Source organism: Sturnira hondurensis, unplaced genomic scaffold, assembly GCF_014824575.4.
Source record: "Sturnira hondurensis isolate 20B ecotype Veracruz unplaced genomic scaffold, ASM1482457v3 Scaffold0004136, whole genome shotgun sequence".
Lineage (NCBI taxonomy): Eukaryota > Metazoa > Chordata > Mammalia > Chiroptera > Phyllostomidae > Sturnira > Sturnira hondurensis.
The window spans coordinates 54349720-54374689 of NW_028076767.1; the positions used below are offsets into that span (position 1 = coordinate 54349720).

At 33.4% G+C, this 24970-nt stretch overlaps 1 protein-coding gene across 23 annotated transcripts in view; it reads left to right on the forward strand.

Moving 5' to 3' along the window:
- BAZ2B (bromodomain adjacent to zinc finger domain 2B) overlaps positions 1-24970 on the forward strand; it is a 382453-nt gene that overhangs the window by 285608 nt on the left and 71875 nt on the right. For 16 of the 23 annotated variants that reach the window (XM_037044636.1, XM_037044615.1, XM_037044614.1 and 13 more), the window contains 10 exons: positions 1169-1772; positions 3335-3628; positions 4716-4776; positions 5563-5671; positions 5934-6035; positions 17123-17333; positions 19278-19370; positions 19486-19547; positions 22360-22425; positions 24072-24137. In XM_037044636.1, the coding sequence (XP_036900531.1) occupies positions 1169-1772; positions 3335-3628; positions 4716-4776; positions 5563-5671; positions 5934-6035; positions 17123-17333; positions 19278-19370; positions 19486-19547; positions 22360-22425; positions 24072-24137 (1668 nt within the window). The remainder of the gene's footprint in view (positions 1-1168; positions 1773-3334; positions 3629-4715; positions 4777-5562; positions 5672-5933; positions 6036-17122; positions 17334-19277; positions 19371-19485; positions 19548-22359; positions 22426-24071; positions 24138-24970) is intronic. The other 7 variants (XM_037044624.1, XM_037044626.1, XM_037044631.1 and 4 more) reach the window with 3 other exon arrangements.

The following is a 24970-nucleotide window of genomic DNA, read 5'->3' on the forward strand; positions in this document are numbered from 1 at the left end:
GCATCTGGCAAGGGCTCAAGGCAATGATTTTCATTACAGAATTTTACCTTCTGTTTCGGTAACTTAAAATGTTTTAATCATTCTACTTCAGTTTGTTTTTGATAATTTAAATTTATTTTAATAAATAAAATCTATATGATTTTATTATTTTCAAGAAGATTCTGTAATATTGTTCCTTCTTTACAGATGTAAATTTTAAGGCTTAATGCTTTACAGATTATTAATTTTTCACGAGGATAATTTTTTAAACTTTTATTATACTCTTTCCAATGCTAATATGCTGAAGGCCCTCTAAAGTAGATCCCACAGAATGCCGAGCCAGCATTTCCATCAGCTTTGCATCATGTATACTACAGGTTGTACAGGATACTACAGGTTGTATAGGGTACAATGTAGGGCAATCGAGATGCTCCTAGGGTAGAGGCCATGAGCGCCTCTGGCTGGGACAGACATGGAAAGCTTCTTGGGTTAGATTTTGAAGAATGAACAGCAGTTCATCAGCTTAATATTTATAAATGGAGGGTGTTTATGCGGAGAAAATAGTTGTAACGAAATATGGCATAGTGAAAGTATGGCATGCACAAGGTGTGTCAGGTAGTCTGGTTAGACTAGAAAGGTAGGTTAGTGCCTACCTAAAAAAGTAATCTGAATATCAGAAATATTTAGGCTTTATAAACTTGGCAATGATGGAAGGGGCACTAAAGCTTTTGACTGAGAAGCTAATATATAATATTAGACTTACATTAAGATTTAATTGCCATTAGTGTATAGCATCTATTGAGAGTTGATTGTGAAGAAATGATATAGCCTACATTTGAGCAATATTTTAATGAAAGACTTCAAGAGCTATAGTAATATGGCTGACTTGAAGCAAAGTAAAGGGTGATTTTAGAGCTTCAGTCTTGCATTATTTAGAAAATGGGAGCAATAGGAAAGAGGGGGATAGTCAGGAAATATCTTAAGGGAAAAACACTAATTGAACTTACATATATTATGTCGAGCCAAGATTTAACAACCAGCTACTCATCACAGCCAGAACTTTTATAGCAGTTTTAATCATGATTTAACTTTGTGTATAAGCATTGTTGTCAGATACTGAAGGAAAATAAAAGTAATCTTTGTTCTTACAGTACACTATTGATTTGTTCTTTTAACTGTGTTTCAACAGGAACAATATAAACAGACATTTCCAGCACAGTTAAAGAAACAGGAGTCATCCAAGAGCCTGAAGAAGGTTATTGCAGCTTTGTCAAATCCAAAAGGAACCTCTAGTTCACCAGCACATCCAAAACCAACATTAGAAAACAACCACCCTAATCCATTCTTGACAAATGCACTTTTAAGTAATCACCAACCAAATGGAGTTATTCAAAGTGTCATTCAAGAAGCTCCTCTAGCACTTACTACCAAAACTAAAATGCAGAGTAAGATAAGTGAAAACATTGCTACTGCAAGTAGTACCCCTTTTTCCTCACCTGTGAATTTGAGTGTAGGTGGGAGAAGGACCCCTGGCAGTCAGACAGCTGTGATGCCCTCCGCCTCTCCCATACTCCATAGTCAAGGGAAGGAAAAAGCAGCTAGCAATAATGTCAACCCAGTGAAAACACAACATCACTCTCATCCTGCAAAATCTTTAGTGGAACAGTTTAGAGGAACAGATTCAGACATTCCCAGTAGTAAAGATTCTGAAGATTCGAATGAGGATGAAGAGGAAGATGATGAGGAAGAGGATGAAGATGATGAAGATGATGAATCTGATGACAGCCAATCAGGTTATTTTCAATTTTAAAATTTAAAATATTTCAGTAAATGCCACATGAAAGAAAATATTCTAAAGAGGTTCTTAAGTCACAGCCTTAAGAACCATTCACTGTTTCACACGGCTGTGCGTGCTTCTGTAGCTGGTAAAACAGAGGAGTGACTGAAACTGGAAATCCTAAGTGAAATTCTCAGCTTTGTTATTTGCATAACATTAAACAAATAACACTTCAAAGTAAGTGTAAATGATGCATGAATTTCATAAGATTGTTTAATTTTCGTTTCACTCAGGGCCTCTCATTGGTTCTTTTTTTCATCTCTTCTCCTACTTGATAAAATGTGTCACCGTCATTCAGAAATACCAAAAACCTAAATTCCTATGAATGTTTATTAGCAACACAGAACTTATTTAACAACATATAAGCTGCTTCTTGATTTTATTTTGATTCACTTTCTGGTTTTTTTGGTGGGGGGGCGGTTTGTTGCTTTTATCTTCTTTCTATTTTTCTGCCCCTTTCCTTCTTATTCCACAGAGGATTGAAAATATAAGAAAGCTTAAATTTTAAATACAAATATGAAATACATATTATCAGAATTTCTTGATTTGTTACTGGTCAGCCACAAATCCATTTGTAAATTTTCTAACTGCCAATATATAGTTAGTTATACAAATTAAAGTATCATAAGGTAGAAACAACCTTCTTGCTCAGGATAGAACAACTTTTTCTGTAATATTTTTCCTGTTGTTCCCATAAAGATAACTTTATGTGAAAAGACAATGAGTGTCAGTATTAACAACTTTCAAAGACAGCTTTTATAATGAACTTTAATGTATACAGATAATACTACACAAAACACAATTCCACAAAAGCTCTTGTTCTGGAAACCATTTGGATAGAGTGTACATATCAGCCCTATGTTTACCACATTTAGTCCAGGAATAGATTTTATATATCTGTAGGAATGGATGCATTTATAGGGCTACATTGCTAGAACAGACTTTCATTACTAAGTCATTAAATTACCCCACACAATTATTTCAGTAATTCTGGTCTTGGTGAAACCTGAGAAGCCTGATGGAGTCCTATGTAAAGTAACTGCTGCCAAAAGAGCCAGACTCCTCCAGAGGATCCTTCTCTTTTATTCCAAAGTCCAGGTGAAAGGTGATGGTAGGCCCCATTTCTTCCTCATACTGAACCTGATATAGTTCGATCCATTAATTTAAATAATCAATTCTATTCCCTCTGTATTCTAGTTTTTCCAGTAAATTAAAAGTAATTTAAAGCCACTAAGCAGAACTCATCATGTGAATAGTGTCATATGAGAAGAACTGTTTTATGAGTAAAGTTTTGAGTAAAATGGACACTTTCAATGAAGAATTTTGAGGATTTATAGGCTGCATACCCTGTACTCTAATAGCTTGCAAGATAGTGATAAAGATTTACTCTTCAGGAAGATTGCTCATTTGAGTTCTCATTCACAGATGCTGGTTCCTGAACTATTCCATTTAGGTACAAACTGCAAATTGTTGTTGATTATCTAGTTATAATATACAAATGCTTCTTTTACTTCCCAGAATCAGATAGTAATTCAGAATCAGATACAGAAGGATCAGAAGAAGATGATGATGATGATAAAGACCAAGATGAATCAGATAGTGATACTGAAGGAGAGAAAACTTCAATGAAACTGAATAAAACAACCTCCTCTGTCAAAAGCCCTTCCATCAGTCTCACAGCTCACTCAACACCTCGTAACCTCCACATAGCAAAAGCCCCAGGCTCTGCTCCTGCTGCCTTATGTTCTGAATCCCAGTCACCTGCTTTTCTTGGCACACCTTCTTCCACACTTACTTCAAGTCCACACTCTGGTACCTACACTTTGTTTTTATTATTGTGAAGTAGAAGGCAAACCATAGCAAGACTTCTTATTTATACAGTGTTCTGAGAATGATCTCATTGGAATCAAGTTACAGCTAGGTTTAGGTTGGCTAAGAAACGTCAGCATGTATTTTCAAAGGCTGTGACCCATTACAATTTTTATTCTCATTGCTTGCAATTTTAGAACCTGCTTAATGACAGCTCTTGATTTTGAATACTTTCCTGCTTCTGTGTTTAGTTTATGCTTCTAGAATTTAGTATTTGATTGACAATGGACTTCTTTTGTACTTTATAAAAGCGAGCTCACTTGGTTACTTAAGATACAATTGCATATCTGCCCAACACATGGTCAGTGTCATTTGTATTAGTGAGTAGGATTATTCTTCATTAACATACCACATCTTTGTTTTTCTATTTGACCTTTTATAAACTTCTAGAGATCTTTGTTGAAAGTTTTTACATTAATATTCTAAAACTATCCTCTATTCTCATTTCAGTAGCTAGGAATATATTGAGGTGTGTAGTGAAATGTTGTGTCGATATATACATTTGTGTTTGTGAAACTTGGTTGTCATCTGAAAAGTTTTACTTGTAATTATAATCTAATTCCTTTGTACTTTAATTAAAAGCATTAGTAGCATTTTCGACTATGAATTTATATAAACTTAGACATTAAACTATTTTTAAATGTATGAGCCAGCTGTTGAAAATTTTCAGCATCTTAAAACTCATTTTCAAAGAAAACAACTATATATGGTTGTCTAAACTTACTTCCCTCCTATTAATTTTAGACAATTTTAAATAACAAAATGAACGGAGAGCTATGTATTTTTATCTTGCTTTGTATTCTTGTTGGAAAGACTAGTTTTTGTCATGCAGACCAAAGGAAATGAAAAGAGCCCCTCTACTTTATACATTGTGTTTTGTTGAACCATCTAAAAATAATGTATGCATTGTAGGACAACACTAATCCAAGTCATTAAGATATTTTATTTAAAGAGAAGTTTCAAAACTATTTTAAAAATTGTCATGTGTATAAACTCATCTTTTATGTTAACTGACTGAATTTTCTTGAAGGCACTTCTAAACGAAGAAGAGTCGCCGATGAACGTGAACTGCACATTCCTTTGGAATATGGGTATGGAAAATTAGATTTCTCTTTCCGCTTTTCCCACACATGTTTTTATGCATGCTTGATTTCTCATTCTCTACTATTAATAAAGTGAGTCTACTGCATAGTATTTATTAGAGCAGAAGAGATAGCACAAAGGCCAAATAAGATGATTTTTCAGAAAACTAAAATTAAGGCTAACTGCTCTGTTGAGATGTGGCAGAGCTGGGGTGGGAGCATGCATCCAAGTGGAAATATGACTGAAAAAAAAACAAGAGCAAGTCATCTGGCAAAGGGCGGGGACACAGTTAAGAGTGACACAGGTTTTGTGAATATCGAGTCAAAGGACAGGGAAAGCCACTGTGGGCAAGACTGAGGAAACTTGACAAGAGTTTGGCTAAAATGCTTTACTTGGAACTGAGTAGTTTCACACTGGAAAAGCATGATTCTCCAAGAACAGGTTTATTTTCCTCTTCTCCCTTAAAGCTTTTCAGATGAAAAAATCAGAAAAAATTGACACATGTTATGGAACATATCTCAGTTTAATACCAGTTATGATTTCTACAAAATTTAATAGAGTTTAGTATTTGTAACTTGAGTCTTTGATTAATTTTTAATTGAATTGCTTACCTAAAAATTGAAATAATTTTATTAGTAGATGCATCTGAGTTGTATAGTTGGGGGTTAATACTTGTTTTTGTGTGTGTGTGCTTATCATGTTTTCTAAAGAGCATGTATTCTGAAAAGTTGTTTTTAATTTTTAGGAATTTTCTTATCTAAGTATGTTACAATTCTCATTTCTGTTATGTGTAGCTGGCAGAGAGAGACAAGAATAAGAAACTTTGGAGGGCGCCTTCAAGGAGAAGTAGCGTATTATGCTCCATGTGGAAAGAAACTTAGGCAGTACCCTGAAGTAATAAAGGTACATACTTTTCACCAAATAACATACATTTGGTGCCTATTACGCACACTTACGGAAAAAAGGTTCATTCCTTTCTCAGATAAGTTCCTTGATGCAAAATATTCTCTGTGTGGGACTAATGTACTTAACCTAAATTGAACTCCTATAAATCAATAGCCCCTTGATAGAATATGCAAAACAGTAGTGTCCTGAAGATAGCTATACATCAAAGCTGGGTTGTCATTATTAAAACCTGAAGTGGAAAAATATGTGATTTTTTCAGTATCTCAGCAGAAATGGAATAATGGATATCTCAAGGGACAATTTCAGCTTCAGTGCAAAAATAAGAGTGGGTGACTTCTATGAAGCCAGAGATGGACCGCAGGTATCCACTTTTTAAAAAGTATAGTCTTTGAACCAAAAAGTAGTACTATACTTACATGAATTAAATTTCACTACACTCTGTTAGTTAATTGGTATAGCTATTCATATAACTTTATGGTAAACCCTCACTGAATTCTCAGTTTACTGTTTCAGTAGCAAGGAGCTTTGACATAATAGATGTCTTTTTCAATTTTTTAAGTACACTTTTTCTGGTTTGTTAATTCTGTTAATAATTTTATATTTTATACAGGTATAAAAGTATCTGCATGTTCATGTGAAATATAGAAAAGCATTAGTTCCCTGAAAGGTTAACAGTTTTTTTAGAATTAATTTAAATAGGAAAAACATGTTGTTTTAAGTCAGATAAAAGAGGACAAATATGCCTTAGTTTGGGGGAATGATCTTATTATTTGACTGTGCCATGCTGCATGATCCATTTTCACAGTGTAATTTTGAGGGGGTGTGGATTTGCTTAATATTAGGTAATAAATAAAATTTCCGCTTTTCACAGAAGTTGAATTTTTATTTTCTTTCTTTTTATTTTTTAAAAGATTTTATTTATTTATTTTTAGAGAGAGGGGAAAGGAGAGAGAAAGAGAGGGAGAGAAACATCAGTGTGTGGTTGCCTGTCCAGTGCCTCCAACTGGGAACCTGGCCCACAACCCAGGCATGTGCCCTGACTGGGAATCTGACTGGTGACCCTTTGGTTTGCAGGCCAGCACAGTCTACTGAGCCACACCAGCCAGGGCAGAAATTGAATTTTTAAATTAATATTACACAGTTCTGAAAATATTACTACAGCTCCTTTTCAGCTTGAGAGTTTAATATACAGCCTTAGTAATCAGAACAAAAAACCTACCAGGGGGATCTCATTTCCTTTGTTTTGCCTTTGTATCTTACTTGGATACAGCTGCATGTCCTCATTATTCCCTTTAACTTTATCAGCTCCATTAAAGACGTCCTAGTTAAGGAGCGGTAAGACCTAGATGCTTGTTAACCCATGAAATGGTTTTGTGATTTCAAACAGCAAATAATGCCCCCCTTTCCCTCAACTTCTTTATCTGCAAAATAGAGCCAATAATAATTTTACTTCTGTTTCATAGGATTATAGTGAGGTTAAAATGAGATAATATGCATGGAAATATTTCAAAGGGTTAAAATGCTCTGCTAACTGAAGTTAATACCTTCTTTCTTGATTGACTCTTTCATTGGCCAAATATAGCTCACAGAAAGAATCTTTTCTGGAAAGTCATATTTTCTACTGTGATTAGAATATAGAATATATTCTAATATAGAATATAGAATATAGAATAGAATTTTCTATTCTATCTTACCTTCTAGTTTTATAGTTAGAGAAATAGAAAAGACATTCCTCATTCTGCCAGAGGTTTATTTTGAGAGTGCAAAGATTAAGGGAATTCCAAGCTCACACAGGCTCAAACAAGCTGGACATAACTACAACTCAGGGTTTCTGCTTGTTTGAATTCATGGCATGTCCTATTTTCCATTGTTCAATACGTTATAAGTAACAAATTATGTCCAAATCTACTTGTCTCTTTGCTAGTAATTCTAAAACGCCAAAATGTATTTATCTGAGTTTTAACATCTTTATCAAAATATACTCTATCTATTTTTAAATTTTTCCTTCTTAATTAAAAAAAGTTTTACTCAGACTAGCTCTGTCACCAAACAGATTCTCCAAATTTTGGGACCACAGTGGTATTTTACACACTGTATGTATACTGGATCAATTTTTCATCACAAAGCATATAAGAAGGCAGTAATTATTTTACTTTAAAATTCTTCACATTTTTAATCTTTTGGTTCTTGTTATCAAATCCTTACTTATTTATGCCAAAGATAGCATCATCTGTCTCAGATCAATAGATTTTTGTTCTGAGAGCAAAGCTAATTGCTGTTCAATACATGAAGGATTTTTAGTTTTGTATCAGTGATAATTAGACTTAATCTCGAAAGCCTCATTAGGCAGAGCAGACTATTCTTTGACATTCATTCACTTTTTATTAAACATAATCAGTGTTTTCCAAATGTATATTGTCTTGCTGAGACATCAGTTCCAATCAAGGAAATATGATGAATTACTAAATCCAGAATATGTTAAGCTCCCAACATTTGCAACAGACTCCTGAGGAAAAATATTAGCAATTTTAAGAGCACTTCTCTCAGTTAAAAAAAAATTAGCTGGATTCATTTTAAGATACTTTTAGAGAATATCAGTAAAGGTAAATAGTCCAAAAAATAAATTAATTAGAGGTGATATCGTTGTAGAGACATTCACATTTCTAGATATGGTATGATTAATATGTATAAGCATATAGTTAATTAGAAGTATATAATTATGTAACCTATGAAAATGAACAAATATATATTTTATTAGAGTAAATTGATATGTAATAATTTTGATTGGCCTACATTTTGTAGAAGATGTAAAATACACTTGGGAACAGACATGTTACCATGCAGTGATGATCTGTATGTATTCACAATGTTTGTGCCTTTGTGCAAATTGTTTAAGGTTCACAGCTGTGAGTACATTATTCTTATATCATCATTTGTTAATTATTGTATTATCTTCCATATGAACAAATGTAAACATACTTTTGCACCACCCTGTATGTATTGAAAAACAAAACTATGCATATTGAAAGACGGGAAGGAAATACCTTAGAAGCTTAGTGGTGAATGTAATGGTTGGTGGTACAGTGGGTCTTTTTCTTCTTCTCTGTTCTTATGTGTCTTATATTTTCTAAAATTCGCTTGTGTCACATATGTGAGAACAATTTTTAATTTAAAAATACCTCTATCCCTTATAATACAATAAAGGCTAATATTTTGATTTTCTCAATTCATGGAGATTATATACAGTGATTTTATTTTAATTACTTATTTTTAATCCTCACCTGAGAATAAATACGTTCATTGATTTTACAGAGAGAACAAGGGGGTGGGAGAGGAAGACAGAAAGACAGACAGACATTGATGTGAGAGAGAAACATTGATTGGTATGCCCTCCAACTGGGGATCAAATCTACAACTTAGGTAGATGCTGTGACTGGGGATTGAACCAGCAACCTTTTGGTGCATGGGTCGACACTTCAGCCAACTGGGCCACCTGTCCAGGGCTGTGCACAGTGATTTTAAATGCTACTGCTAGAGTTTTCCCAGCTTCATATATCTTTTGGGGGGGGGGGGGTTAATGACAAATGAAATGCAGTATTTAGAGATTTGTTAGTATTTTTTTTTAAATCTTCACCCAAGGATATGTTTACTGATTCTTGAGAGAGAAAGAAAGGGAGGGAGGGGGAGAGAGTGAGAGATACATCTATATGTGTCCCAACTGGGGATTGAATCTGTAACTTAGGTATGTGCCCTGACCAAGAATCAAACCTGCAACACTTTGGTGTACGGGCTGATGATCCAGCAACTGAACCATCCAGCCAGGGCTTCATTAGTATTCTTCATCACCCTCCTAACAAAACATTTGCACTGGAAAATACATTTTCTTCATCATACCTTTCCTTTTTCTTTATAACGCACCAAAAAAACCCCCACCAATACTCGTCCTAGAAGTTCTAATTTTGTTAAAGGCATTTCAAAAATTTCACCAGTGCTATCTCAAACCTTTGTATTTTACAAATGAAATTTAGGAGATGATAATCTCTGCTAGAAGATAATATCTGTAGTAGGTAACCATGGTTATTTATATAAGTTAATCAATTTTTACTCAATATATTTGTAAGGTTAAGAAAGTAATTACATATGTACTTATAAACAGGAAAAATTTGTTGAAAATACTGGCTAACTTAGTGTTTAGTACAGTAATCCTAGAAGTAGAGGTATGAGAGCTCGTATTTATGGAAATTTAAATAAATTATCAGTAATTACAGGACAATAATCTGATGATTACCTTTGAAGATAATAAAAAAAGAGAATTGATAAGGTTGACCCAAGAAGTGGGGGTGGGGCTATAGTCTAGTCATTACCAGTTTTATTTATTTCAGTCTATGAATGTAACATGTTGAATCAGCTACGTGTCAGTATCTACTCAGACGGAAAACACTTCCTATCAGCTTCATGGTTTTAGGGATGATAGACTCCATGGAACAAAAAGAACTTTGTAGTATTTATAAATCTGTGCTTTACTGGTTGGCTACCTGCTACTGACACTCTGTTAGCTATTTAGCCAGTGAAAAGGGAGTAAGATAAATAGATTTCTTACAGACTTTTATCACATTATAATGAACTTATTTAGCCTAATTTTTAAATTGTCTTTATTTTATTTTGTTTTTGAGTGTCAGAGTAATAGAAAGTAAGGTTGAGCTAGATTTTTTAAATTTTTGGTAAATATAAAATGGGGTTATTTTTAATTAATGTAAGTATGATACTTAAGTAAAAAGTATTCACATTTTATTAGGTATATATGAAGGCTTCAAAATAAATTGTTAATGACAAAGATTATCTTGAAATATTTGGTAATCTACAATGAAAATTGTTTTCTGTGAATTATAGAGAAGAAAAACAGTTAAGCATAAATATAACAATTATGTTTATTTTTTCAACCAGGAAGTTCACAAGCACAGAGTAATGAATATCAACTGTGTTGAGGCTAAAAAAGCAAACAAAAGGAAAGATACAAAGTGGGTAGAATTTAAAAGTGATTAAGAAAATATTGCTTCCTCTATTCAAGAAGAACTTTTTTAAAAAGGTATTTCCATTTAATGGCACAAGGCCATGAGAATATAAAAATGTCTATAAGTCTTCTTGAAAGAGCCCCTTTTCTTTGTCACTTAGTCAATAAATATTTGTGGCAAATACTTAATGCACCAGGCATTTTTTCTCCAAATAAATTTTCCCTAAAGACATTTTCCATAAAGAAAATTGTGAACATATTTCACTACAGAAATGAACTGCAAAGACTGACTTTGAGGAAAAATTACTTTTCGTACAGAAACTGAAGAGTACAAAAGAAATAGAAATTATGATCGCCGGCCTAAAGGAGCTCCTTGCTTGGGGAAGACAAAACACTAAGCACAATGCTGTCCTGCTAAAAGTTAGGATTTTGTTAATGAGGAATAAAGTCTTCACAGGAAAGCAGGCAACATGCGATCTTTGGCAAGATTGTAATGCTGGTAAATATGTAGAGAACAAAAGATTCAGAGTCAACAACCAGGGTTCTAATTCAACTCTGCTGTTAACTGTCACACCTAATTCAACATAGCTGTGGGCACCGAGGGGCTCCGAGAACATGAGGGATCACTGCCAGAAATCTAAAAGTCTGGAAATTCATGTCACTAATCTACCAGGTAGGGTTTTTGATGGGTAGACACAGGCCTATACTAGAAGGCCAAATGTATGAATCCAAGTGTGGAGCTGAGGAGGTATTTTTGAAAGTCATGACTCTCAGAGGTAACCTACTGTGTATAACTGGAAAGCATAGTTGGCATGTGGAAATGATTCTATCAGAGCACATCTTTCTCCACTTTTTTAGTAGTTGACAACCATCTCTCAGCATAGATGGCTGCTTCTGCTGTTTCACATCTTTAAAGTGCTGTTCAGGGTATGATAGTAATAAGCTATAGGGCTAGAGTAAATTAAGAATCTCTAATGACATAAAGTTGATTATATATAAAACTCACTACTTGCCTCTGGCACCATAAACTTAGCTAAAGCTAAACATAATACTAAACTTTGAAATAGATGTAAGAAAATCCAACACAATTTTTATTTTTCTCATGATATTAACTTGAATGTTTTTCTTACAATGTGAAATGTCAAGTTCTGTTAAAAATACTTATTTGGTGCCCTTTGCTTGTGCCCTGAGAGTTTTCTTAGATTTTTAGCAAGGTAGTTCAGTGTTCTGTATAACGTGGGAAAACTGAAGCCTACTTTTCTAGGTCTTAATTCCCTCCTCTATGATATGAAGTGTGTACACACACACGCATGCATATATATATATGAGAAGGGCTTTAATAGCAATTCCTTTTTAGGTATAAAGTTCTAAAAGTATTTTTAAGTAAATTATTTATTAAGAAGTAAAGGATTCTGAAAATATTCTTTCAAAAAGAAAAGTAATAAAAAATAACTTGTTTTCTTGAGCCATGGTTAAATTTACTGAAAGTAACTAACCTTGAACTATTTGGTAAAGGATCAGTTTGCTGAATGACCAACAGACCTAAGGTTGTCAGGCCAAATACCCTAGCCCAGACTTAAAACATTCACCACAGGTATTTTACTGGGGTATACACAGGTCCCAATCTAGAAAATATGAGTAATGTTCACTCAACTTACATGACATTGAGCAGATGAGCAGCACTAGGCATCTCACACGTGAACAGGAGAAACCGACGCTGGCCCACAACTACAAATCCAAGGAAAACTGCTGCAGCAAAGTCTTGGTGATACTAAAACTTAAAAAGTAAAAATCTTCAGTAACTTGACAAATAATAGATCATTCAGTGAATTAGCTTTTGGCAGACTGGTTCACTTCATTTACTTATATACTGCTTTCTCCCCCAAATAAATTTACTTACAAGTGTATAAAATCAGATAAAATGAGAGCCACAAAAGAAAAATAAAGACAATCTAGGATATAAAATTGAAGCAGGAATGAGACTTGAGAACACGTCCCAATAAGACCTAAACAAGTTGCTGGTAAACCACAAATTTACTGTAGTTTTTTTGTGAAATGTAGGATAACCAATTAATTAGACCATTCTGGGTCCATAAGACAAGGTTAAAATAAACCAGTTGGTCATGAGTTGTTCACCCATACTTTAGAGTATCAATTATGAAGAATAATAGAAATGTAAAATAGAAAGGTTTACTTACATTAAATTTCATAATTTTTTCAAATTTCTGAATACAGAAAACTTTTAAAAAGTAATTCATTTAAAATAGATATTTTCTTTAAACTTTAGTTTTTAAAGCATGAAAGACTGAGAACAATGAATTTCTTTGCCAATTTTTAAGTATTTCTCCATCTTGTATCTTAACTTAGTTCAGGAAGAAATCCATACTACCATTTCCCTTTCCCATGTTGCTTAGAGATGACTTCAGATGTTTTGGGTCTTCATTTAGGCCTTTCTCCTTCATACCCTGGCAGTCCCCTCTCCATAAAAGGCTGATGTATTCACCTTCTCTTCCAGCTCTAATTCTCAAGCCCTGATCCAAACCACCCTCACTGTGTGAGTGGACAGTGGAGACAACTTTCTGTTCCAGCCTCTAAATTCCTTTTCAAATTCATGGCTACTCAGGACATGTTCCTTGAACCGCCTGTATTAGAATAAGCTAATGTCCTAGTTAAAAATGCTGGTCCTTCTGGGGAGAGGACTTTGTAGTTTACTTTTAGAAAATGTTATGCCTTGTATAGAATAGGTGCTTCAGCAAATGTATAAGTAAAGAAAACTATTTTTATATATATTTTAGTCTTATAGCTTACTTTTATAATGTATTAGTGTGGACAGTATATAGTATACCCATATAATTATTACTTTAATGACTTTTAATCTTCTTAAATAAAACATAAACCCTTTTTTCCTTTTCTCCTTTTAGAGTATTTATAGAAGTGAATATGTTATTGCTAAAGATTTAAATTAGTAACTCTTGAAATTTACAATGGTATAATAGAATTAATCTGTTACCATTGCCATAGTGTCAGTCATTGATTTTTTTATCTGCATCTTTTAAATCTTAGTCAAGAAAGATTATTTTCAGGAACCATTTGCTGTCTTATTCTCAGAAATTAAGAAAAAATTAACCATTTTTATGCACAATTTTTAATTGACAGAAATGCTAATAGCAAATGAATCAAGTGATATAAATTGTATTTGCTTTTTTCAGAGAAAGATTATTGAGAAAAATACCTATTTTTATGCTCACAATTATTTTGGCTACTCAGTGAATTAACACTAAGTTGATTAATATTGATAAAAGCTTTTGATTTTTCTAACAATCCATTTCTCGTTTTCTAAAATCCAGGAGTCAGAAGGCATTACATGTAGCCCAGTACATGCAATTCCCTTAGAAAATATTTGCTTTATAAATGTCAAGGGCAAAATATAAATGATAATGTCACTATATTTGTCTGGTAAGTTTGGGGCCCCAAATATTCTATTTCTTTTTTAATAAAGGTATGTTTTCTTTGATGAAGAAAAACATAACTAAAAATCGTAACTGGATAAAAAGAAGAATAAATTGATTGAACCTTTTAAATCTTGGCTAAAAGTTGATTTTATTATTAATAAGATATTTTAAAAACTGAATGCAGATTCCTTGACAGACACTTTTTATTAGCCTCTCTCCCTTATCCCAAGTGACACAAATGTCACTTTTATAGTTTTCAATTTATGTAATGCATGCTGCCTTGGTGCCTAAGAGTATAATAGAAAAACGAAAACCTAAACTAATCAAAAGCTTCCTATACTGGTGAACATAAAATTGTTTTGATGGTTTCCTTCTTAGTAGTTTATTGCCTAAAAATACAGTTAGTTCAACTATTGTTCCTATTGACTTCATTTCAAATCTCAGAAAAAAAATATTTTCCTTAATTAATTTTTTTAAAGATTTTATTTATTTATTTATCTTTAGAGGGGAAGGAGAGAGGGAGAGAAACATCAATGTATGGTTGCCTTTCGTGCGTCCCCTGCTGGGAGTTGGCCTGCAGGGAACTGGCCTGCAACCCAGGCGTGTGCCCTGACTGGGAATCAAACCGTGATCCTCTGGTTCGCAGGCCCGCGCTCAATCCACTGAGCTACACCAGCCAGGGCCATTCCTTAATTAATTTTAAAATTCTTTTAACATGGAAATTATGAAAAAGAATTAGTATAGTTACTATTTTTCACATGTAGATATGGACTGTGTGTTTTACTGTTTTTTCCCGACACATTTCTGTCTTGACCTAAGCTTGGCTGTGCTTTCGTGGCTGAATATTGTTACCAGTCACTTACCAACATAAGAACATGTTTGTAACACCAGAGAAGTACGTGTAGCAGTTGAAGAGCCCAGGTTTAGGGTGAGATGGTCCTGGGTGTGAATCACAGCTCTGTTCCTTGTTGTCTCTCTTCCTCGGGACGTTATTTAACCTCACTAGGTCTGAATTCCCTCAGTCATACTGTAAGCACAACAACCACTGTACTAGTAAAGCTGTTGTGAAGATTAAAGTATATTGTACATTCAGAGAGCCTGAAATAAAGCACATTGCTTGGCATGTGCGATGTAGGTGGCCTGGGTTATGGTAGCAGGAATATTATTTGTATTTTTAGTACCCATTAAATGAGATATTCATAGATTCCTTGCTCAGGTTAGGAATTATGGCAAAAAATAGAATTCAAGAACTTTTGACTGTTTTTGGTTGCAGAATTACCCAGAGTGGTTCAAGCTAAATTCCTAGTTTTTGGTTCTTTTAAGAAAAAAGGTACACTTACACAGTTTTCTTAATCTTTATACTAAATGAATTACCTCTTTAAAAATAAGTAAGAAATAGAAGAATTATTTTAAAGGATACCTCTTCTATATATGAACATCACTTTGGACATATTACTCTGAGTAAGGTAACAGAACAGTGTATTTGCTTTGATTGATCTATGGAGGATAATAAGAACCAGATTCAGAACGTATCTATGTGCTGAGCAAGCTATTCCTACAACACAGTAGCATCATTCTGTTGTATGTCTTTGTGTCAGGAAATGTATACCTTAGAAATCTCAAATAACACAAAAGTAGACAAAATAGTATACACTGTGTACCCATCATCAGCTTTCGAAATTATCATATGGCCAATATTGTTTTATATATATACACCCATCTGCTTCTCCTCCATACTTTGTTGAAAAAAATTGTCTTATTTTATCTGTAAATATTTTAAGTTATTTCTTAAAAAGATAAGAACTGTTATTTTCTATAAGAGTACCATAGTACCATTGTCACACTTTAAAATAATAATCTTTAATATCCTCAAATACCAGTCCTTGTGCAAATTTTCAGTTGTCTCACACTTTTTATAACTTTCTGACCACTTTTGTTTGAATTAGTATATAGATAAAGTCCACACTTATCTTTGGGATTGTTTAATACATATTGTAAACCTCCTTACAGTCTGTTTACTTCTTAAAAATTTATTTGTTGAAAAAACTGAGTAATTTGTAGAATTTCCTATAGACTGGGTTTTGCTGTGTAATTTAACATGCACTTCTCACCCTATTATCCTGTGAAGTTACAGTAATTAAATCTTGGTAAGGCCAGACCAACTCAGAGGGTGGTGGCTTCAGGTGGTGGCTTCCATCAGGAAGCTAATGTCCCTCTGGTTGTCCCTCTTTCTGGTTATTGGCGGCCACTCGAGTTTAATGCTTAGATCCGTTCGTCAGATACTGCAAAACACTGATACTTTAACTCTTACCTTTCTTCTTGATTTATTAGCTATAATATTTCTCTAAAGAGAAACTTTCATCTATTGTTTAAATAACCTAATGTTTGACTCTACTGATAACCCATGAGAAAGATCCAGAAGGTCTCATCACACAACTAGTGTTTTCAGTAATCTGCCAATGTATGGTCATCATAGTTCAGAAATGGTGATTAAGGTATATATGTCTTTTTACATGTTTATATAGAGAGAGATACAATTCTCTGTAGGTATTTAAAGTTGAAGTCATTAAAGCAAGAATAACAAAGATAGGCAAAGCCATTAACAAATATAAATGTAAATTTAATTTAAACAATACAATTCCTGAGGTTTGGACCTCCTTTAAAAATTTCAAAATGTCTGTAAGTTTGCTTAGAATTTTCTGACNGAAATGGTGATTAAGGTATATATGTCTTTTTACATATTTATATAGAGAGAGATATAATTCTCTGTAGGTATTTAAAGTTGAAGTCATTAAAGCAAGAATAACAAAGATAGGCAAAGCCATTAACAAATATAAATGTAAATTTAATTTAAACAATACAATTCCTGAGGTTTGGACCTCCTTTAAAAATTTCAAAATGTCTGTAAGTTTGCTTAGAATTTTCTGACACATTGATCACTGTGTTTATTTGGTAACAATGTTTCTCTATAATGTTGATTGAAAGGGAATGCAGTGGTGTCTTTTGAAAGAAGAGGATGTCATCCCTCGCATCAGAGCAATGGAAGGCCGTAGAGGGCGACCACCAAATCCAGAGAGACAGCGAGTACGAGAGGAATCCAGGGCGAGACGGCGGAAGGGTCGACCTCCAAATGTCGGCAGTGCTGAATTTCTAGAAAACACAGATGCCAAATTGCTGAGAAAACTGCAAGCTCAAGGTAAAAAACATAATGTATTTGGCATGGCAATAATTATACTGAAAACTGTGTTTCTTATCTTTTTGATGCATGAATGATTGACACTGCTCTAAGTTTCTAAAATGTGTTACATAAAATGAGGAAACAAGGAGTCTCACTGGTAACTGGAGTTCTTTGATTAGATAAGCTCCATTCAAGAGCCACGCTCATAAACACATCCACACTCTGTGTGTTTAGAATCACAAAGGCGGGTGAAACACTTTGAAGGCTTATACAGAAAGGGAATCAACCAGCACTTGGCACAGACCTTAAGGTGATGCCAACCTTCTGGAAATTCTCATTTTTAATAGCTCCCGATTCCTTGAGGTGATACAAGGGAAATTAAACAAACAAACAAACAAACAAACAAACTCCAAAATATTTGGATCTGTGGAGTAAATTTTCAGTCAGGGAACTCCAGTTACTGGTAAGTAACCCCAGTCTTTTAGTTTGGGTTCCTCTGTGGTTTGGATGTATTATATATGTTTTCAAAATGCCCAGCTAATACATTTAAATGAAAATGTGATCATTTCAGGATCAACAAAAATTATCACTTACCAAGCACAAAGTGCTCACATTAACTTCAAATGTATTTATCATTTAAAATTATACATGAATTTTCAACATGAAATTTTCCTATTATGTCTCACACCGAGAATGCTGACCATGGTAAAATAGTGCTGCTGTGAGTTTGAGTTACAAAAGTTACAAATGTGAAGCCTCTTAAGGTTGCCTGAATATGTATCAATATACAGGGTCTCACACAAGTAATGCCTTTTTTAATTACAAAATTATAAGTGTGTAATTCTGCTACATAACATTATCACACTCAAGCACACCATGTGATGTTTTAGGTGCAATGTTCAAATTAAAACTATAAATTATTACACCCATATTATTCCTTTACCGACCACACTCAAGTGGGCGTTTCTTCTGCCAGACCCTTTTCTTACATAATTTTTCCTGAACGTCTTTCCCTATCAACGTTTGTAAATCAGCTTTATGCTTTTAATGACTAAATAGTAAGTAGGAAGAGGTGCCACGTGTTGCTTTACCGTACTCCATTCGATCGGTCTCTCTTTGATGACTCTGTAGGCTTTTTCTGATCTTTTCTATCACAACCAATGCTGCAATACATATATTACACGTATCTTCATATCCTCCTATAGGTATTGCTGTCTTTACTATAAAATCCTAGAGTCAGAATCTTGGAATCGAAGGATACTCAGCTTGGGTAAATAACAGGCAAAAACTGTCTCTGAAAAAGTTGCATCATTTTAAATGTCTACCAATGATATGCAAGTTAACTGCCTGGCATATAACTTTTGTTTTTTTGTTAACTGCCTGGCATATACATTTGTTTTTAGAGAGAGAGGATGAGAGGGAAGGAAAGAAAGAGAAACATCAGTGTGAGAGAGAAACATCAATCAGGTGCCTCTTGAATGCACCTCAGCTGGGGATCGAACCTGCAACCTAGGCATGTACCCTGACCAGGAATGGACCCTGTGTACCAGGCAGTGCTCCAGCCAACCTCACCACACCAGCCAGGGCCATTTTGTTTTTACGACGGAACAGCTAACTCACTTTTTTTGCACATTAGCAGCCACTTTCCTATTAAGTGGCCATTACATGAAATGTGAAAAAAATGTGCTTAGATTATTGTCTGTGATAAGAATTAAGAGAGGAATCATTTTGGGGTAGTTCAGTGTATGGGATCATATTTGATGAAATAGATTGGTAATTTCTGGGGGAAATGAACATGGCATTTTCCACACCATTTTCCTACTTGCTATCTAACCTTAAGCAATTTTCTTGAAAATTGTGTCCTTCATGATGATATCAGTTTCACAGAGTTTTTAGGTGGTTTTTAGATTGGCAGTTTGGTAAAGTTGTTAATTATGTTCTTTGATATTTTGTGTTTTTCAGAAATAGCCAGGCAAGCAGCACAAATAAAGCTTTTGAGAAAACTGCAAAAGCAGGAACAGGCTCGGGTTGCCAAAGAAGCTAAAAAACAACAAGGTGGGTGATTTCAATGATGACATAGACTTGAAGAGTAAGTAATAGGCAAATTGTAAAAGGCTTCTCTTCTTCATTCCTCTTCTGATGATATCTGTGCTTTGGTTTTTCATCATAGCAATAATGGCTGCTGAGGAGAAGCGAAAGCAAAAAGAACAGATAAAGATTATGAAACAACAGGTAAGTGTACACATTGGAACTGATATTTAGAACACAGGTATTATTTTAGGGATCTATTTGTATATATAATACATTAGTTTCATTTTGATTTCTGAAATAACTATTTCATATTAATGTTATGTATCTTATTTAGAAAGATTTTATTTTCCATTAGTTAAAATTCACCTTATTTTTAAACCACATCTCTTCATTCCAAATTGTTTAAGAAAGGATTACCAAACATAAATTTGTGTAAGTACTTTTAATATTCCAATAGAATTTGAATGTAAGTTGACATCTTGAACAAGTATCAGACTTTTAAAATTAATGTATTAGTCCAGGCTGGTATGGCTCAGTGGATTGAGTACCAGCCTGTGAACCAAAGCGTCACTGGTTTGATTCCTAGTCAGGGCACATGCCTGAGTTGTGGGCCAGGTCTCCAGTAGCGGGTGCTCAAGAGGCAACCACACATTGATGTTTCTCTCTCTCCCTTTTTCTCTCCCTACCCCTCTTTAAAAATAAATAAATAAAATTATTTTAAAATTTAATGTATCAGTAATGAAGGATAACACTTCAATGCATGCAAATTTCAGTAACAAAAACTGTTCTAAAATATGTAAAATACTGGTAAAAATTACATTCAAGTTATATAGAATAAAATTTGCTTCTGAACGCTCTGAGTTAAAAATTGAATTATAAATTATTACTTCAACAAAAATGAAGAAAGCATTATTTCACCATACGTAGCATTCTGCTGTTTATGTATAATATCCTTCCTTTATGTAGTTTTCAAAATTAAGCACTGGTAGATGAAGTAATTTTTAAATCTGAATAGAAAAAGGATTATAGGATAAGATACTAAACTTCATTCAAGACAGGAATATGTGAACTGCTCTCCCATCTCCCACATAGTCACATAACCATTAAAACAGAAAGGAAATTGGGGGGAGCTACTGTTCTTTAAAACATTTTAGACAGCAAGTAGTTTTTTCTGAATATGAAATGAAGTCAACTGTGTTATTATATAAATAGTTGATAAATAAATGGCTTGGGTTGGATTTGATGTGGTTATCTCTCAGGTTCCTTCCAGTATTGACTAAAGAGGTATGATTAGAGAAAGTTTCTAAAGAATTAGGATTCAGAATTTAGAGTTTGTAGTCAGGCAGCCTAGAGTTGAATATGGGCTGAGCTACTCAAGAACACCTTATCTAAGGTGTGACCTTAGATAAGGTTCCTCAAGTACCTACCTTAGATAAGATAGGTTCCTCCTGGGAACCTACCAATTTTATGACCCAGTGATTAACAAAAGCAGAAAAATTAAATCAAGCGAATGCTTTACTCAGGTCTCAGTTTCTAATCTAAATAAATAACTCAAATATGGATAAAGTACAACCTTGTCTACAACTTGAAAATGAAACAGAAGATATACTTGGGTTTTTATTATTAGCAAGCTATAATTAATATTCAAAACCAGGTAGGGTCACCAACAGCAAAATCATGGAATGTAATCAGTTTTCTGCTATTGAACAGTAATTACAGAAATCTTATTATCCTGTAGCAGATCCCTATAGTGAATCAGTAACATCAGTGTGCAAAAAAAAGAAATGTTTAAAAGCAAATTTAAGTATAGCTTCAAGAGGTAAACTAGTATCTGAAAATTAGAACAGGTATTGTAATATACAGCAATGTAAAATGTATTGGCTCTGGAAGTCCCAGAACAAATGCAGTTCGCAAATACGAAAATTTGGATGATTTTTTTAAAACCTATATTCTTATCAGTGACAGTTTGGGATCTTCAAAGGGGTTTATGCATATGAAATTGTCAATGATGTGCTTATAGCATATGAGATAATTTTTTCTATTCAAAATGTAAAGTTCTGCAAATTTAAGTGATCACTAAATTCTAAACCAATAACTAATACATTAAATTTAGACAATCTAACTACCAATTATTTCGTATGAATCTTTCCTTAGAATATACAATTGTAATCAATCCATTTTAAATAATATCACAGATTATTTCTGAATTTGTTTATTGTAATAATTAAAAGCATTGCCATCATGGTATTCACCATGTTAAATAAAAAAGTATAGTATGAGCCCTGGCTGGTGTAGCTCAGTGGATTGAGCGCAGGCCTGTGAACCAAAAGATCGAGGTTCAATTCCCAGTCAGGGGCAAATGCCTGGGTTGCAGGCCAGTTCCCAGTGGGAGACGCATGAGAGTCAACCATACATTGATATTTCTCTCCCTCTCCTTCCCCTCTAAAGATAAATAAATAAAATCTTTTTAAAAAGTATAGTATGGAAATTGTTAATAATAATGTATTACAGTTATGTGGCACCATGTGCTTTGTTAAAGCATTTTAAATTATGACATACTAAGAAAGAGCAAGCAACCCTCCTTATCTCATACAAGAGAAGTTGTTTGCTCAAGATCATGTGGTAAATGAGAATAACACACAGAACTAGCATAGGTTTTCTGATACATTTTTCCACCATTCTGCCCTATATTTATTTCAAATTAAGTATTATTTGTAATTGCAACTGTTTATAAAGATCTACAGGTTAAATGAGTTAAATGAGCTTGGTTTACCTGGTTTGTGTATACTTATTCAGCACTTGTATTTTATAAGTTGTTTTGAGATATTTTATAGAATCATATTAATTTGACATGAACATATATATAATGTTGAACCAAATAATTAAATATTATACTCACTATAGGGATCTTTGGTAATTCTTATATCGTAAACAATTAGATTCTACTTAAATACTTTTCATCTAGATACTTAGTTTACTTTATTATGTTTAATTATCGTAATTTTTCCTACAGGAAAAAATTAAGAGAATACAACAAATCAGAATGGAAAAAGAACTTCGAGCCCAGCAAATTCTGGAGGTAGAATTCTTAAATTTTGATATAAAGTAATATATTTATAATATAGTTTAAAGTCTGCAAAAATAAAAAGTTTACATACATGTTCTCTTAGTTATATAAATTAATATGCCTATCAGAAATTCTCTTTAAACATAGCATATGTAGTAAGACCTAATTTGAATCTTATTTAGCAAGCTCATTTTATCCTAGCAGTGAAAATCAAGGAAATACGACAAAAGAGAAAATAGAAAAAGGAAACCTGTGGAAAGCCAACATGGTTGTCATAAAGACCATGTGCTAAAACTCATGTTCTTTACTTTTAGAAAAGTCATGAGGACTTATAGTCAGATGTTTTCTTTTAATTCAGAAATGAAACATTACAGAAGTCAATTTTAAATGTTTAAACAGCTTGGTTTTCTGGCTTCTAGTATATCCCTCTTCCCTACAAGGTGATAGGGCTAGTGGACATATTTGGCATCAGCACAAGTCATAGCTAAAAGACAGCAGCAAGGGAAATACAGAAAATCTCTACCCAGCAATAAATACCTAGAAATTTAAAAGCCTAGTAGCAGTCTGTAACCTTTTGGTTGAAGAGCAAGCAATTGTCAACAATTTAATGGTTGAAAAGCATTACTCTACCAAACTGTGTATATAATAACTGATTTACAATAATTGCCCAAAGTCAGCAAGAAAAACCCAAATTTTTAGTGTACTCTAATTAAGCAAGCACATGTCTCAAAATTATTTCCGTCCAAAATAATGAAATGAAACTTTTAACATGTAAAGTTATTAATTAACCTCTCAACCTTGTCAGGGAACTGTTGCTATATAGAACAGTTTATTCCCTGAGGTCTCTGGATAGTTTTCCGTGTTACAGGCTTTTTCCTTCTAGAAACAGGTGCATGTTTCTCTTTCTTATTTCACATTGATTTAAACCCTTCCCATAGAAAGTATTTCTATCTTAAAGTATATTGAGAATAACTACTAGGTAGTTCATGATTTAAGATTTTGAAGCTCAAATTTGATAGTATGATCTTGATATTCAAAATGTGCTTCACAAAAGGTTATGTTTCCATTTTATTTAAAAACAAACAAGCAATCCTTTGAATTTAACCATAATGTACAGCTAGGGAGAATCAGATTTACTGTATTTCATTTAAATGATACTGAGTAATGGCTTTCTTTAACTCAGATTTCAAATATTAAAAAAAAGAATTTTCAAATAAAGTGGATATGTACAAATTTTTTAATGACTGATTTATTTTCTAAATAACCTTTATCAGTTAAAATCTGTCCTGTTTTCTTAATTTTTATTGTGATCATGTTTTACTTTTAAAAATAAGAAAAGTGACAATCATTTCTTCTGTGATTAAATTTTAAAGCAACATAACAGACATTAATTTCAGACCGAGAAAAGAATAAGAAAAAAGATAAGAAAAGCTGACAGACTCTTGCAAATTTAAGAACTTTTGTATATATTAATGTATATATATTAGAAATAGCATTAGTATTGTAAATATGTTAACTGTGGGAAATCCGTTATTGTCTACATACATGTTACATACTGTTTTGTGCCTTGTGAGGCCTGTAGCTCCATTTTCAAGTCTGAGATTATTTTGACGTTGTGGTGCTGTTGCATGACTTTGAGACCTGTTTTGCGTGCATAGGCGAAAAAGAAAAAGAAGGAAGAAGCAGCAAATGCCAAATTATTGGAGGCTGAAAAACGAATAAAGGTTAGTTTAGATGAGAATCAGAGTTTTTGTTTTTCAAAAATAAAAACTATGTTGTTATACCAGTATCGGTTATACAACAACAAAAAAAGTAGCTCTCCTCAAAATGACTAAAAAGTGTTTAGCACAGATACATGTGTATAATGTGTGCTTTATGGTATGTATAGTGTATGTTCATGTATTTTTATTTCATTGTACACGTTTTATGTGACGCTTTGAGCTCCTTAAATAGCAGAATCAAATCAGATATGCAAGCTATTGCATAATACCTGTGTATACTTTGCTAGGAAAGAATGACCTCCCTAAAGCTATTCTGTGTCATTTATGTTTGTTTCAGATTGTATCCAAAATCTGATTTTTTCCTTAGATTATAACTTCCTCGTTGTTGATGTCCCTTTTTAACTATCAACAAATGAAAAGGCTACAGAAACAGAAACTTATCTATATCAACTATTGTTTCCAATAATAAAATTAGCCATTATTAACTGTCGTAACTTCACATGTTGTTTGGGTGTGTTTTGATTTTCTGGCATGAAGTGTTAGAGACTTTGACACCTGTACCATACATATTCTACTCCTTACCGTCCACTGTTTTAAAAAAATAATTGATTACTGAAACAGAATAGCTGAGTGATCCTATGGTTCTAGTAATAGCCACTACACTATCTCTTATAAAGCCAAGGAACTGTTACTTTTCCACATAGCCTCTCCAACTTTGTTCTTTGGATTTCTACCCCCTTTCATGGCTGTCCTTAACATTATGCTTATCCATACCTTACCTTTATGAAAATATTTAAATTGGTGACATTCATAGAATTGTTTATTTAAGTCACATC